The following is a 15676-nucleotide window of genomic DNA, read 5'->3' as shown; positions in this document are numbered from 1 at the left end:
AAGAGCAAAATTACTGTCTTGGCCATTAGGTGGCAGCAAAGTCAAAAAGAACTTCAAGGGGGGGTGGTGGGAACAGCATTTTTATATAAGCATTCAATATTTTGAAAGAAAAAAATATTTCTAGGTCATCTTGGAAAACTTTTGTATTATGAAAATTACATTACTGTATTAAAAATAAATAGAAATTATCAACTTAAAGAAGCCAGGGAAATCTTTATCCTTCTTGGTATTGTGACCCTGAATAAAACTTGCTTTGTAGAATAGTACAAAGAAAAGGTAGAGATACAATATTTTTACTGAATCAGATTTCAAGCCCTTGAGTTCATTATAGCATAAAACAAACTTCTCTGAAATATTTATAATAAAAAGTGGCCACAGTTGTCATCTGAAACCAACCAAGCAACTTCTCCTTGACATCAGTACCCAACCTAAAGGTTCTTGAGAAATCCTATTAGGATAATTTACAGCCAGGTAACAGACCTCACACTGTCTTTATTGTTAGTTAAATTTCAATTATTCATGCTACGCTGATTCAGTGCACAGAAACTTGGTTACTGAAGAACTACAGAATAAACCTCTAGGCCTTATTTATAGCTTTGATTTTCATTCTTAAACTAACTAAATAAAAGTTTTAAATACTTGAAATTTCAAATCTCTTTTTGTGTGCATATTCAGAAACACTTAGAACAATTTCTAACCAGTGTTTTGTGTACTATGATGTCTATGCAAAGAAAGTAGGAGTCCCACACATGGCATAGTGATTTGGGAGCACCTGAAGTTTTGTGAATTTCCAAAAGGCTTCTAAGCATTCTTTGGATGCAGGTGGGGCAGATTCTCTACTCCTAAAAGAGCAGATGTTAGAAAATGTTGTTCAACTGCCTATCTATAAAACTTTCAGTGCCAAAGCCTGGTAATCTCAACAATGCAAGCTGTAAAGTATCTTTTTTTTTCTTGTTTTCCAGGAGATGGAAAGTTTTTACCTGCAGAATTCAACATTTATTTCCAGTTTTATACTATCTACATGTTCAACAACAACAACACAGACACACACACAGAGTGAGAGAGAGAAAGAGAGAGAGTGAGACAGAGACGGGGGAGAGAGAGATAGTCCTTTGGACATGCAACCAAATTTCAAAGATTTTCTTTCATTTTAGTCTAGGGTGGTTTAACATAGAATAAGTACTCAAAAGATACTTGGTAACATCAGATTCTAATGACTCTCCAAAAACATTCTAGTTCAACAATTCTGTAAATTTATAAAGAGTAGAATTGAAATTGTTAGTATGTTTTGAAAATAGGAAATTAAAATTATGTCTTTTCACACACATACACATACATACACACACACATATATATATATATAATGTTGAAACAAATTTCAAGCAACTGATAACCACTTTTCCTTCTTTTTAAAAAAAAATTTTTAATTATAACAATTATAATGAAATTATAAGAAAAATAATTATAATATAATTACATTTCCCCCTTCCCTCTCCTTCTTCCAAATGTTTCTATATATCCATCCTTGCTTTGATATGTTGCTGAATATACTTATGTATGTGCACAGAGACAGAAATCTGTCTACTTGCCATAAAAGTTGAATTAAATAATAAATATCTGTGGTGAAAGTAGTTCAGCATAATGATTTACTGTCTATCAAACATTTAATACTTTGATTTTGATTCTTTGCCCTTCCTGAGTTATCAAGGTATAGGTGAGTAATTATAAGATATAATATAATGAAGTAAAAATATATGTGATATTCTAAATATATAATATGTAAATTAAATGTTACATCACTATTTTACAAAACTAGTTACAATAGTTATCAATACAGGGGTTTATTAATGGCACACATTTGATAATATTTATGGTTATGCTGCAAAAAACAGCATAAGATAAATTTACTAATTTTCATTGACCTATAAATCATTTTCCCCTTATGAAACATCAATGCTAGTGAGTCTGTTTCTAGTCAAGAATAGCTATTACTTACTGAAAGTTCTGCTATTAAAAAATGAAAACAATAGGAAATTTGTTCTGTAATATTAACCCATAATAGAGAATATTTAAAGTTAAATTAAGTCATAAAATGTTAAATTTGCTTTGAATCTAAACTATTTTTGCAACCCCCTAGTTGAACCAAAACTTATATTGTCAAAAGGTGGGTGGCTAGCTAGGCAGGTGGGAGGCTCTGATAGGAAGAGGGGACAAGGGGACACTGTCAAAATATATTGATTAAAAATTCTTAAGAAAAAAATTGGAAATAATTCACTTAAGGCTAATGTCATCAACTGTGTAATACTTGTCTTTTAGAAGGTCATTATTTGGGATTGGCTAATATATAGGATACATTTTATTATTTTACATTAAATGACTTAAAGAATATACAGCACATGAGTTTCTTGTTGAATAATTCAGGCTGGATTATTTTGAAGTTGTGATGAAGATGAAATAGAGACATGTAACACAAAACAAAGCTTTGTAGATAAAGCACAACTTAGAAGCAGAATCTAGAAAGAACACTCACTGCTGACACACCTACCATGACCCCACCATGATTTTACCAGAACCCCAGTTCGAACTTCTCCTAAGAACATTGCACTGTTCTTTCTTCTCCCATCATCACTTCTTTTTCTGATCAATGTAAATGTTTTTTTAATTGAACAACTTTATTTCAAAAAACAAAGGTAAATGTACAGATTTTAAGCATTTTTGCATAAAAGTATATGAATACATTTTTGTCAGTACTTGATTTTTAAAGGTTTGACAATATGCCTTAAAATCTTACTAGTTACAATGAGCATAAAGTACATGTAAAACAAGATGTAACCTGGAAATAGTCGAAGTTTTCTTGGTGTGCAAAGATTAAGCATAATGATTTTTCTTTTCTTTTCTTTTCTTTTCTTTCTTTTTTTTTTTTTTTTTTTTTTTTTGGCCTTTGTTTTTCTTGAACTTCATATGGTCTGTGAGTTGTTTCTGGGGTGTTCAGAGCTTTCTGGGGTTAGTATCCAATTATCAGTGACTACATATTATGTCTGTTCTTTTGTGACTGGGCTATCTCACTCAGGATATTCTCTAGATGCATCCATTTTCTTAAGAATTTCATAAAGTCATTGTTTCTGATGGCTGAGTAGTACTCCATTGTGTAAATGGTTTTCTAGGCATAAGAACCCTGGCTGCATTACCTTTCTATGGAAATATAGGTGGGAAAAAATAAATGTTAACCCAACAGCAGACAGGAGCAAGTGAAGCTATATTTTAAAGAAAATGGCAAGGGGCTCTCCTGTTTTCAAGATGCCTCAATTTAAAAAGTAAAATTCGTAACCTACAAGATGTAACATTAATGTCTATTCTTCCTCTCTCTCTCTCTCTCTCCTGCCCTCCCCCCCACACACACATACACAAAGAGACAGATAGAGAACAGAAGAAAATAAAGGTCATAAAACATAGGACAAGATTAAATTGTAAATGAAGCATAAGTAAAATTGATTTTTAATTCTGAAAGAACATATACTTAGATTTCTGTCTCTGTGAGCACTCATAAGTATATTTAACAATATATCACAGTCAACTGTTCAAAAAATACTTAGGCATAGTTTAAAATATTTAATATATGCATGTAATCTGATTAATAGAAAAGAAGCCATGAATTTTATGAGTGCAAGGAGGGAATATGGGAAGGTTTTGAGGAAGGAAAGGAAAGGGAGAAATGTGATTATAATCTCTATAACAGGTAAAAGGTCATATTATTCTTAAATAAATATATTTAGAGGCTTAGAAAATTTTATAACAACAATATTTTTGTTCCATTAGCTATATCACTTACTAAAATAGTATATGCTTGATTAAATGAAGTAGAATTTGTTTGGCTTTGTGCTGATGGCTATAAAGAAATTTGAGAACATACAAGTAGGTAGGGTGGTAAAAGCTTTGGGTATTAATGCTTATAAATAGAAGTAATATAAAGAAAGTGGGGTTACTTGGGGTGTTTTGTACTTATTATAAAACAAACACTTGGTTTTTGCCCAAATTTCATGTTTTCACTGAATAGAAATAAATGAAACTTCTTAATAGAACCTAAGAGATGCACACACATGAAGTAAAGAGTAAGAACAAATGTTTTTATGATAAAACATTTACAAATAAAGGCCTAAGAAAACAAAACAAAGGTACAGAATTTAACAAGTATAGATGAAACGTGTCTAGTGCTATCTTTCTTTATTTTTGAGTAGACTAAAATAAATGTGTATTAGAAATCTGTTGAGAAACAAAAAGAGTTTTTTTTCTTTTAATTAGTATTTAATGTTTTTAGTTGGCATGTCCCCTTCTTCTGTTTGTATACACTTTCAGAACAACTCACCCTTGTCTAAGAAAGTAAGGATAGGCCCTGGTTACAGATGGGCATCTAAAATGGGGGAAGGGAAGGCCCTGGTTAGGGATGGGCATCTGAAAGGGGGGGCTTTAAAACACAACTATCACCTTTTTAAGACTAGTTGCAACAACTGATTAAAATGTTACTAAAGGTCTTTACAGTAAAGGACTCGAGATGTGAGTACTTTTGCCATGTTCTACTTACTGACACAGTTAAGTTCCCCCAAATTATGTCAGAGGCAGAAATGTTGGACTCCCGCCATTCCTTCAACGTATCATTGCTGGGACTATGTGGCTCCATACAGTTACATCTGAAAAAGCAAGATAATTCCTTTTCTGAAAGAAGCAGATTTTTAATTATCCAAATCATATACCTGAGGATTAATTTTCCTCAGATAAGACATTCATCCATCAGACAGGCCAATAGTTGGCTCATTGAAACCACAGTTGGAAAGACTATTTCAGCAGAGTGTTTCGATACTAGAGTACCTTGTAGCACTTGTAAGGATGAGGGATCACTCCAGCATCTTGCCTGTAAGTTATAAGTCACCTAAAAAAAGTTATAAATATCTAGTGTATTGTAATAAGGTTACCTACCTTGGTTAGTTGTACAATCTCATCAATTAAAAATGAGGGTGACATGTAATTCATGCTCTAAAGGTCACATAGAATTTGCCATACAATTCTCATTTAGCACTTAGTTGAAGTGAAAAGCCTGGCTGTCTAGTATAATACTTATCTAGGTGGTGAGCGACGATTCTACTAAAGATCAAACCGTTTTCAGTACACACTTATGAGGTTCTGGGATGGATACTGAATTCACTCCTAAGTCAGTCTCTCTCTCTCTCTCTCTCTCTCCCTCCCTCCCTCCCTCCCTTCCTCTCTCCCTCCCTCCGTCTCTCCGTCTCTCCGTCTCTCTCTCTCTCTCTCTCTCTCTCTCTCTCTCTCTCTCTCTCTCTCTCTCTCTCTCTCTCTCTCTCTCTCCCCTCTCTGTGATATTTAGTATACGTTGGCTCCCTTTGAAATTGCCATTCTCATCAGAATCATCATCATTTTCTAATTCCTTCTTCGGTCGTTCATGATCTATAACAACCGTTAAATTTTCACCCCTAATATAACACGAAAGCATCATTGCTTTCTCTAACACACTGGTCTTCTTCACTTAATTTCAAAGTAAACCTGTATGCCATCAGTTCTCCTCATCCAGACCCTCATTCACAGCTTCAACCAAGAGTGCTTTAGAAATATTCAGAGAAAAAAGGAAACTTTACTGACCTCATGTGGGTGGATTCCTTGCCACCATATCCTAAAGAATGTAGTGTAACAACTACTTACATTGCACTAAATATCATAAGACACCACAATGATGCATGAGGCTGAAAACACTACACTGTTGTATAGGGAGCATAGCTTAGTCAAGCCATACTAACAGAATTAGACTGGAATCCGTGCTTCACCCTGAAAGTTCTGCTCTTTCAGCTGTAACATGCTGATTACAGATAGAACTTGGTGTCCTTTCTACCAGAATAGCAAGAAAAGCAAGAAGCATCAGATCAAATCAAGTGATCTACATTTCACTATGCCTCCCCAGTTTCAGTTTCCAGGATATGTCTCCTTTAATAGCATATCCATGTGCCCTGCACTCTTGCCCGTTATTAGGACAGCTACCTCCACCACCTTTATTGCTGCTGTTTAGTGTCCTGTTCCTCATAGTCTCATATATACCTGCTGTGGCTTCTCCATTCACTTTGCTCACCGTGTGGACTTCCTTGGGGCAGTGGGCTCTGCTACCTGGAGCGACTGACTGTGTTAGTGATGAGCATGAAGTGCATAAAGGCATAAAGTGCTGCGCTCCTGGTGTTCTGCTTTCAGTTACATGTTAACAGTGATTTTCTGAAAGTGTTAAGCTAGAAACTTGACATAAATGTGGCAAACTCAAGGGAGAGACATGTTATGAAGAAAATTAGTTATCCATGCCTCCACGGCAGTGCTCTATGGTAAGCCACTTTTCTCAAGTCAATTCCAAGCTGGAAAAATATTTTAGTCTAAAATATTTATTTTATAATTATGTGTTCTTTCTAGAGTTACACACTAAATATCTGGACTCTCAGCAGTCAGGGTTCACAGTGCACATGCTTACGTCAAAAGTTTAAGTTACCTCTGGAACTCACCGTGCTGCTATAGTAAAGTGTCTGTCTAGCAGTGTGAGGCCTGTGCTGAATTCCTCGTACAGAACCAGGGGAAAAAGCAAGTGATCTCTGTACAAGCCCTAAAGACTCAAAGGGGACTTCTGAATGCTGGGTGCCCATGCTTATGAATATGAAACAAGAATAAAATTACAAAAATTTCCTTGATAGGAACTCAATCCATATTGTTTTGAGCCAACCTAAAATCTAAAGCAAACACACAAAACAATGTCCCCAGATCTCCCAGGGACTAAACTATCAATCAAAGAGTACACCTGGAGGGACCCATGGCTTTAGTCATATATGTAGCAGAGGATGGCCTTGTCTGACATCAATGGGAGGAAAGGCCCTTGGTCCTGTGAAAGCTTGATGCTCCAGTGTAGGGGAATGCCAGGTAGGAGCTGGTGGGTGGGGGAGTACCCTCGAGGAGGTGAGGGGATGGGGGTTTCTGGAGGGGAATCTGGAAAATGAGATAACATTTGAAATGTAAATAGAGAAAATATCCAATAAAAAAAATAAACAGAAGTAACTCTATGAGGGGAAGAACAAATCTCTGGTTAATTTCACCCAAACTAACTCAAGGGACTCCAGCAATACACTGGAAGTATTAATACAAGACTTTTTTGGTATTATCATCACAATATTAGATTTTCCAAACAACTTTATTATTCAAGGCATGCACTCAGCTGAATGATCTTAGACATTTCTTTATTTATTTTATCGTGTCTTCATCTATGAAATAGCAGTTGCAGTCATCAAGTTCACAGGGAAGGGTGAGAGCAAACAAATTAACATCAACAGAGCCCCAAGACAGGATCTATCATAAGTAAATCCAACTTGGGTGTTCTGTATCCTCCATATGGTTATTATCACTCTGTGACTACTATATGCACCTGGAATAGAAAGTAAAAGAAAAAGGCAGAAGAAAAGATCACTTCTCTGCTACATTCTTGTTTTCCCTATATCACCACTAAAGCTCTGCAGCTATGAACACAATTTAGGAATAGTGATACTCTCTGCAAATTCTCCCTCTCCCTTTCCCTCACCCTCTCCCTCTCCCTCTCCCTCTCTCTCCCTCCCTCCCTCCCTCCCCTCCCCCCTCTCTCTCTGTGTTTCAAAATTCAGGATTTGGAATGCAAGATTATAGTTTCAAATTCAGTGAATAAACTGAATTGGAATTTTGATGGGATTGCCCTAAGTTTACAACTTGCTTTTGGAAGTATTGGTTATTTCACAGTAATTCCCATCAACCTACGGGCATGGGAGGATTCTTGATTCTTCTTCAATTACTTTCTTTGATGTCTTAAAGATTTTGTTTTATACATCTTTCACTTCCTTAGTTAGATTTATTTCAGATATTGTTATGGTTTCTGTAGATGGGCTCGTTTGTCTATTTCTTTCTTGGATTGTTTGTCAATAGTCTATAGGTGAGCTACTGATTTTTACATATTTACTTTGTACTCCCGTTTTGCTGAATACACTGACCAAAGTAGAAGTTGCGTGATGAAGTACATAGGTACTTTTACAGACAGAATTGTGTCATCTGCACATAGGAATAATATGATTTCTTCTTTCTCTATTTGTGCCCCTTAATTTCTCACTCATTTTGTTGCTCCAGCTAATACTTAAACAATATACTGAATGGGAAGAGAGCGAATATTCTTCCTCCATATTACAGGCGACATGCTGTGAGTCTTTCTCCATTTAACATTGTTGGCTGTGGGTTTCCTGTACATTGCGTTTATTATGCTGCAAATGCTCTCTGTGCACCTAGATTCTTAACATGTTTAATATTCAAGGTTAGCTTTCTCGGAAAGCCTTTTTATGCATCTAATGAGATGACCGTGTGATTTGTGAATAAAGGAATAAAAATGCATTTTAGTAATGAATCAGTTGGCTTAAAATACACTTTCTATACAGCATGTCCTCTGCTTTCCTTTGCTTCCCACAGAAAGCCAGTTCTCTAAGCACTCCTGCCTATGTAAATGGTCACATGTGATTAGCTTAACAGAGCAACTAAATGCCCTCTTGCAGCAGCCCTTGCTATTGTTTCAAGACTAATGGAGGTAACATGCCTTCCTTATGCGAGTGCCTATGGCTGTCTTCTGGAAAGTATCTGTAGAACTCCCTTCAGCATTATCCCTAATTTTAGTTCCTGGGCTATAGATGTTGTCCCTTTGCCTTGGTAGTTATTAATAGTGCTCTCCTTTGTGCACCATACAGGAAGGGTTGTGATTTCTTTGTTTCTTCAAGCATTTTTATACTAAATTAGCCCCCAAGATTGCTCCATAGCAATTATATATTAACACAAGATATAAAAATTACAGAATTATATATGCATAGTAGCTAAACACTTATTTTTACTTAAATGGTATTTTGATTTATCTATGATAAATAAAGTCACACCACGGAATATTTATCTTATATAAAAATAAAAATGTTTTTCTCCCTCTTGCACACACACACTTTCCACTTTATGTTTTCTACATGCCAGTTAATAAATGTAAACTATATAAGCAGAATGCCTTATGTTACCAAGAAAGGCATTCGAAAATAGAAAAAGATTCTGAATTAACCAAATTTGGCTAGTTCGATAAATATCTTACAAGTATCTTGTTCAGAGCAATTAGCATGTTAATTTGCATGGTTAGAGAAATTTTCCTTCGACGAATATAAGTTAGAATAAAAGCTTTTAACTATGACTAATGCTGCAAAGTAAGAAGGTGTGACCTTTGTAACATTCAGAAAGCGGTGACAAATGGATGAACTGTGTGTCGCATGATGCACAAACCACAATAATTTGTGAACACTTCCTAACAGGAATGGCAGATACTGTGATTAAATGCATCAAATCATATGCACAGCATCAATAGTGGCATTGCATTTGTTCTATATGGGATAAGGCGCTTTTTCTAATAGGAAAGATAAAGCTGATGACACAGATAGATCACAACATCAATTAGAAAAAGCATTGCATCAGGAAATGAGCTTGACTACATTGCCTTGTTTGATATTGGTAAATCACATACCACTAACATTTCTAATGCACATGTCATCTGCTTCGAAAAACTGAGTAACCATAAAATTATAGAAAAACAAAAATTCAGGGAATCTTTAGAAAGTTGTGGAGGCTCCCTAGATTATAACTTCTCATATTTGATACTAGCTGAATTCTCTGTCGGCCTATCAGCTTTCTGAGGCATAAAATGCATCATCTCAATATCGATGTTGGGGTCTTTTAATGTAAATTGAAGCACCATTAAATTTCTCTTTAAGTACTTCAGAATGCATCCTTAAATTTAGGTCAGCTCAGAGGCAAAGAGGAATTGGGTCAGTACTTCATAGTCTGTGAACTCTAAGAATAGTCTTTCATTCTCAACAAAATAGAGAATATCATCTTGAGTGAGGTAACCCAGCCACAAAAGAACAGACATAATATGCAGTCAGTGATAATTGGATACTAACCCCAGAAAGTTCTGAATACCCCAGAAACAACTTACATACTATATGAAGTTAAAAATAAAACAAAGGCCAAAAACTTTGACTATTTTCAGGTTACATGTTGTTTTACATGTAATTTATGCTCATTGTAACTAGTAAGATTTTAAGGCATACTATCAAACCTTTAAAAAAATCAAGTGCTGACAAAAATGTATTCATATACTGTTATGCAAAAATGCTTTTAAAATCTGTACATTTATCTTTGTTTTTTAAAATAAAGTTGTTCAATTAAAAAAATAGCATGGAGCTATTTGGTTTATTTTTTAGGATAAAATTCTCTTTTAAATATTGAGTAATAATATAATTTTCTGCCATCACACTGTATTTGACAAGAAAGTATGGAAGATAATTTTATTTATGATGCATCAATTGAACTATAGTTCCAGCAAAGTAAAAGAGCTGACAGTGTACACACAGAATAAATTGTTGACTTACACTGTTAAGAAGATGCATTAGCATCTACAGAGCTCCCAGGGTCTTGGGGTGTACACACATGAAGACATAGCAGCTCTGTTCCTGAAACTTTCATAGCTTACTAGAGGAACAGCAAGACTGAAACAGATCAATAGTGACCTATTTTTGAAAGTAGTGTCCTGGGAACAGCACTTTATCATTAGAAAAACACATGACTGAAATTAAACCCCAACTTCTTGCCATATACAAAGGACAGAACAAAATAGACTAAAGTCCTAAATATTTTAAGACCTAAACCCATGGAAGTTCTACTAGAAACCAGAGAAGTGCTAGGAGTTTGGAGTGAGTGAAGGGTTAGGGAGTGTGGCTCTAAAGCACAGGAGATAACAACAAAATGAGGAAAATACAAAGCTTTAGCAAATCTCAGGAGACAGTAGAGGGAAGAAATACCCAACTGGATAGGACAAATCATTTGAAAGTCATACTCCTGACAAGGTATTAATAACCAAAATACAGTAAAGATAAAATGCTCATAATCTAATTTAGAAGTAGACCACAGCTCTAAACAGTTTTCCCTGCCCTTCTGAGGAAGATATACAAATGTCTTCCAACCAGAATATGAACAAAATGCTCTGCAGAGCTGTTAGTCACACACAAATTTAAGCTGCCATGAAAAATCACCTGATTACAGGTAGTATAAATATCAGCAAAAAAGACAAGAATGCTGGCCACAACATGTAGAAAAATGAAACTTTCATATGATGAGAGTGGAAATTATCACAATTATGGTGGAATTATCTTAAATATTTAAAATTACAACTATAATATGATCCTTCAATAATGGTTACACATTCAAGGAAAATAAAATTGTTTTGTCAGAGGCATATCTACAGTCTCATGTTTATTGTATAACTAGTTATAAGAGACATGAAACAAAACCAACTTAAGGGTATATGCACTGTATGAAGTGTAAAACAAGCCAGGAACAAAAAGGAAACCACCACATGATTGTACTCATATTGTACTCATGTGTGGAATTAAAACTGTTGAACTCACTAAAGCTGAAGGAAGAACGTTGGTTACCAAAGTCTGATGATAACAGTAGAGCAGGGGATACAGAAAAGGCTCATGAATCGTCATAAACCATTGTTGTATAGGAGTAAGAATTCATGCTATTCGGCTGTGCAATAGGGTATCTGTAGATAGTAACGTACTGTTCTTAGTCAAAAAGCTAGAAAAAATTCTGTTTGAATGTTTCCAACATAAAGAAACAGTACAGCTCAGCCTGGTGAGGCTGTGCCCTGAGAACCCAGAACACAGAGAGTGCTTGGAAGCTGTGCTTGTGGCAAAGGTTCCTTTCCAGCCCACAGTAAGAGGGTATCAAGATCCAGAAAGGCTGTGCTTGTGGACCAGATGCCCAGGTGCTTTTCCACCTGGACCAGCAGAGAACCTGAGGCACAGGCCTGGTGAGACTGTGTAGTGAGTACCCAGAGCATAGAGAGTGCCTGGCAGTGGTGCCTGGGCCTGTGGCAGAGAGAATCATGATCTGCCTGGGAAAGGCAGTGCTGGAAGATCAGCTCCACAGGTGCTTTTACACCTGGACCAGAGTTGAGCCTGACACACAGGCCCAGGGAGGACACACCAGGAGTTCTCAGTGAGAAGAGAGTGCTGTGTTCTCTGAAAAGGATCGTTTTTGGCCTAGATAAAGAGCCAGGTCCCCACCACTAGTACTCAGGACCAGTGGGCAAAGGGCTGAGCTCCCAGAACATCCTCAGAAGAGCTCCTACACCTGAGCCCACAAAGACAACTGAGTCACACCACCAGAACTCACTGCTCATTCACAAAAAGCCAAACACTTGGAAGCAATTTTCTTCCTGAGCTCCCGGGCCCTCAGATCCACGGGAGAGAGGTGCCAGTCACTGACAACAAGACCACATATAATCACAGATAATAAGATGACAAGAGGAAAGCAAAAGAACTTAAGCAATGGAAACCAAGACTACTTGGCAACATCAGAATTCAGCTCTCCCACCACAGTAAGTAGTGGAATGCCAAACACTCCAGAAAAACAAGACTCAAACCTGAAATCATACTTTATGATGGTGATGGAGATCTTGGAGAAGAGCATGAATAAATAAATTAAACAATTACAAGAGAACACACATAAACAAATAGAAGCTCTTAAAGAGGAAACACAAAAATCACTCAAAAACTATAGGAAAACACAACCAAAATGGGGAAGGAATTGAAAATGGAAATAGAATCAACAAAGAAAACACAAAAAGAGACAACCCTGGAGATAGAAAATCTAAAAATGAAATCAGGAGTCACAGATGCAAACATCACCAACAGACTACAAGAGATGGAAGAGAGAATCTCAGGGGCCGAAGACAACATAAAAAACATAGACAAAACAGTCAGAGAAAATGAAAAAACCAAAAAGCTCCTAAACCAAAATATCCAGGAGATCCAGAACACAAGAGAAAACTAAACTTAAGGTTAATAGGAATAGAAGAGGGCGAAGAATATCAATTAAGAGGCACAGTAAATCTCTTCAACGAAATCATAAAAGAAAACTCTCTACCCTTAAGAATGAGATGATCATGAGCATAAAAGCCTACAGAACTCCAAATAGATTGGACCAGAAAAGAAATTCTTCCCAACACATAACAGTCAAAATGCCAAGTGTTCCAAACGAAGAAAGAATACTAAAAGCAGTAAGGGAAAAAAGACATGTAACATATAAAGGCAGACCAATCAGAATTACACCCAACTTCTCAAATGAGAATATGAAAGCTAAAAGACCCAGGACAGATATCATACAGACGCTAAGAGAACACAAATGTCAGCCCAGGTTACTATATCCAGCAAAACTCTCAATCACCATAGATGGAGAGACAAGATATTCCAGGACAAAACCAAAGTTACACAATATCTGAACACATATATCCAGCCCTACAAAGAATAATAGATGGAAAACCCAACACAAGGAGAGAAACTACACCCTAGAAAAAGCAAGAAAATAACTAAGCAAGAAACCCAAAGAAGAAAGACACACAGACATAATTCTACTTCTAACAGCACAAATAGATGAAAACAGCAACCACTACTCCTTAACATCTGTCAGACTGCATACATAAACAGAATCCAGCATTCTGTTGCATATAGGAAACTCATCTCAGAGACAAAGACAGACAATACCTCAGAGTAAAAGGCTGGGGAAAAACACCTTCTAAACCAATGGTCCCAGGACACAAGGTGGAGTAGCCATTCTACTATCGAATAACATAGATTTTCAACCAAAAGTTATCAAAAAAGAGAAGGAAGGACACTTTACTCATCACAGGAAAAAATCTATCAAGATGAACTCTCAATCTTGAACATCTATGATCCAAATACAAGAGCACCCACATTCACAAAAGAAACTCTTCTAAAGTTCAAAGCATATATTGCACCACACACAATGATAGTGGGAGACATCAACACCCCACTCTCATCAATGGACAGATCATGGAAGTAGAAACTGAACAGAGACACAGAGAAACTAGCAGAAATTATGAACTAATTGAAATTAACATAGGTCTACAGACCATTTTATCCTAAAACAAAAGAATATACTTTTTACTCAGCAACTCACAGTAACTTCTCCAAAATTGACCATATAGTCTGTCACAAAACAGGCCTCAACAGATATAAGAAGATCAAAATACTCCTATGAACCACCTGATCAGATCACCATGGACAAAGGCTGGTCTTTAATAGCAACAGAGACAACAAAAAGCCCATTTACATGTGGAAGCTTAACAATGCTTTGCTCAATGATAACATGGTCAATTAAAAAAATTTTTAAAAAATTAAGGACTTTTTAGAATTTAATGAAAATGATAGCACAACATACCCAAACTGATGGGATGCAATGAAAGCAGTACTAAGAGGAAAATCAGAACTTCTGAGCATCTCCATAAAGAAACTGGAGAGAGCATACACTAGCAGATAGATAGCACAGCTGAAAGCTCTAGAACAAAAAGAAGCTGGTACACCGAAGAGGAGTAAATGGCAGAAAATAATCAAACTCAGAGCAGAAGTCAGTCAAGAAGAAACAAAAAAGAACTATACAAAGAATCAACAAAACCAGGAGCTGGTTCTTTGAGAAAATCAACAAGATAGATAAATCCTTAGCCAGACTAACCAGAGGGCACAGAGAGAGTATCGGAATTAAGAAAATCAGAAATGAAAAGAGAGACATAACAACAGAAAATGAGGAAGTTCAAGAAATCATCATATTCTACTACAAACAACTATACTCAACAAAAGTGGAAAACCTAGAAAAAATTGACAAATTTCTAGACAGATACCAGGTACCAAAATTAAATTAGGATAAGATAAACCATCTAAACAGTCACATATCACTAAAGAAGCAATCATGAAACACCTCCAAACCAAAAAAAGCTCAGGACCAGATGGGTTCAGTGCAGAATTCTATCAGACTTTCATAGAAGACCTAATATCAATACTTTCCAAACTATTCCACAAAATAGAAACAGAAAGAAGACTACCCAACTTGTTCTCCAAAGCCACAATGACTCTCATAAGTAAACTACACAAAGACCCTACAAAGAAAGAGAACTTCAGACCAATTTCTCTCATGAGCATCAATGCAAAAATACTCAATAAAATTCTTGCAAACTGAATCCAAGAACACATCAAAATGATCATTCAACATGATCAAGTAAGCTTCATCCCAGGGATGCAGGGATGGTTCAATGTATGGAAATCAGTCAACATAATCCACTATATAAACAAAATCAAAGAAAAAAAATCTCACTAGATGCTGAGAAAGCATTTGATGAAATTCAACATCTCTTCATGCTAAAAAGTTTTGTAGAGATCAGGAATCCAAGGGCCATACCTAAACATACATAGTAAATGCAATATACAGCAAACTGGTAGCCAATATTAAACTAAATGGAGAGAAACTTGAAGCAAATCCACTAAGATCAGAGATTAGACAAGGTTGCCCACTCTCCCCCTACCTATTCAATATAGTTCTGGAAGTCCTGGCAGTAACAATTAGACAACAAAAAGAAGTCAATGGGATACAAATGGAAAGAAAAGAAGTCAAAATATCACTATTTGTAGATGATATGATAGTTTACTTAAGTGATTCTAAAAATTTCAAAATAAAAAGAACGAATATTCAT

General features: G+C 35.9%; 1 protein-coding gene across 7 annotated transcripts in view; it reads right to left on the bottom strand.

The window, feature by feature from the left end:
* SLC4A10 (solute carrier family 4 member 10) overlaps positions 1–15676 on the bottom strand; it is a gene marked incomplete at both ends in the record, with an annotated part of 275521 nt that overhangs the window by 47080 nt on the left and 212765 nt on the right. For all 7 annotated transcript variants that reach the window (XM_080928210.1, XM_080928213.1, XM_080928212.1 and 4 more), the window contains one exon: positions 4580–4685. In XM_080928210.1, the coding sequence (XP_080784336.1) occupies positions 4580–4685 (106 nt within the window). The remainder of the gene's footprint in view (positions 1–4579; positions 4686–15676) is intronic.

This window comes from Micromys minutus, assembly GCF_963924665.1.
Source record: "Micromys minutus genome assembly, chromosome: 13".
Taxonomy (NCBI): domain Eukaryota; kingdom Metazoa; phylum Chordata; class Mammalia; order Rodentia; family Muridae; genus Micromys; species Micromys minutus.
The sequence above is the reverse complement of the archived record's forward strand: the minus strand, read 5'-3'. Positions and strand labels throughout refer to the sequence as shown.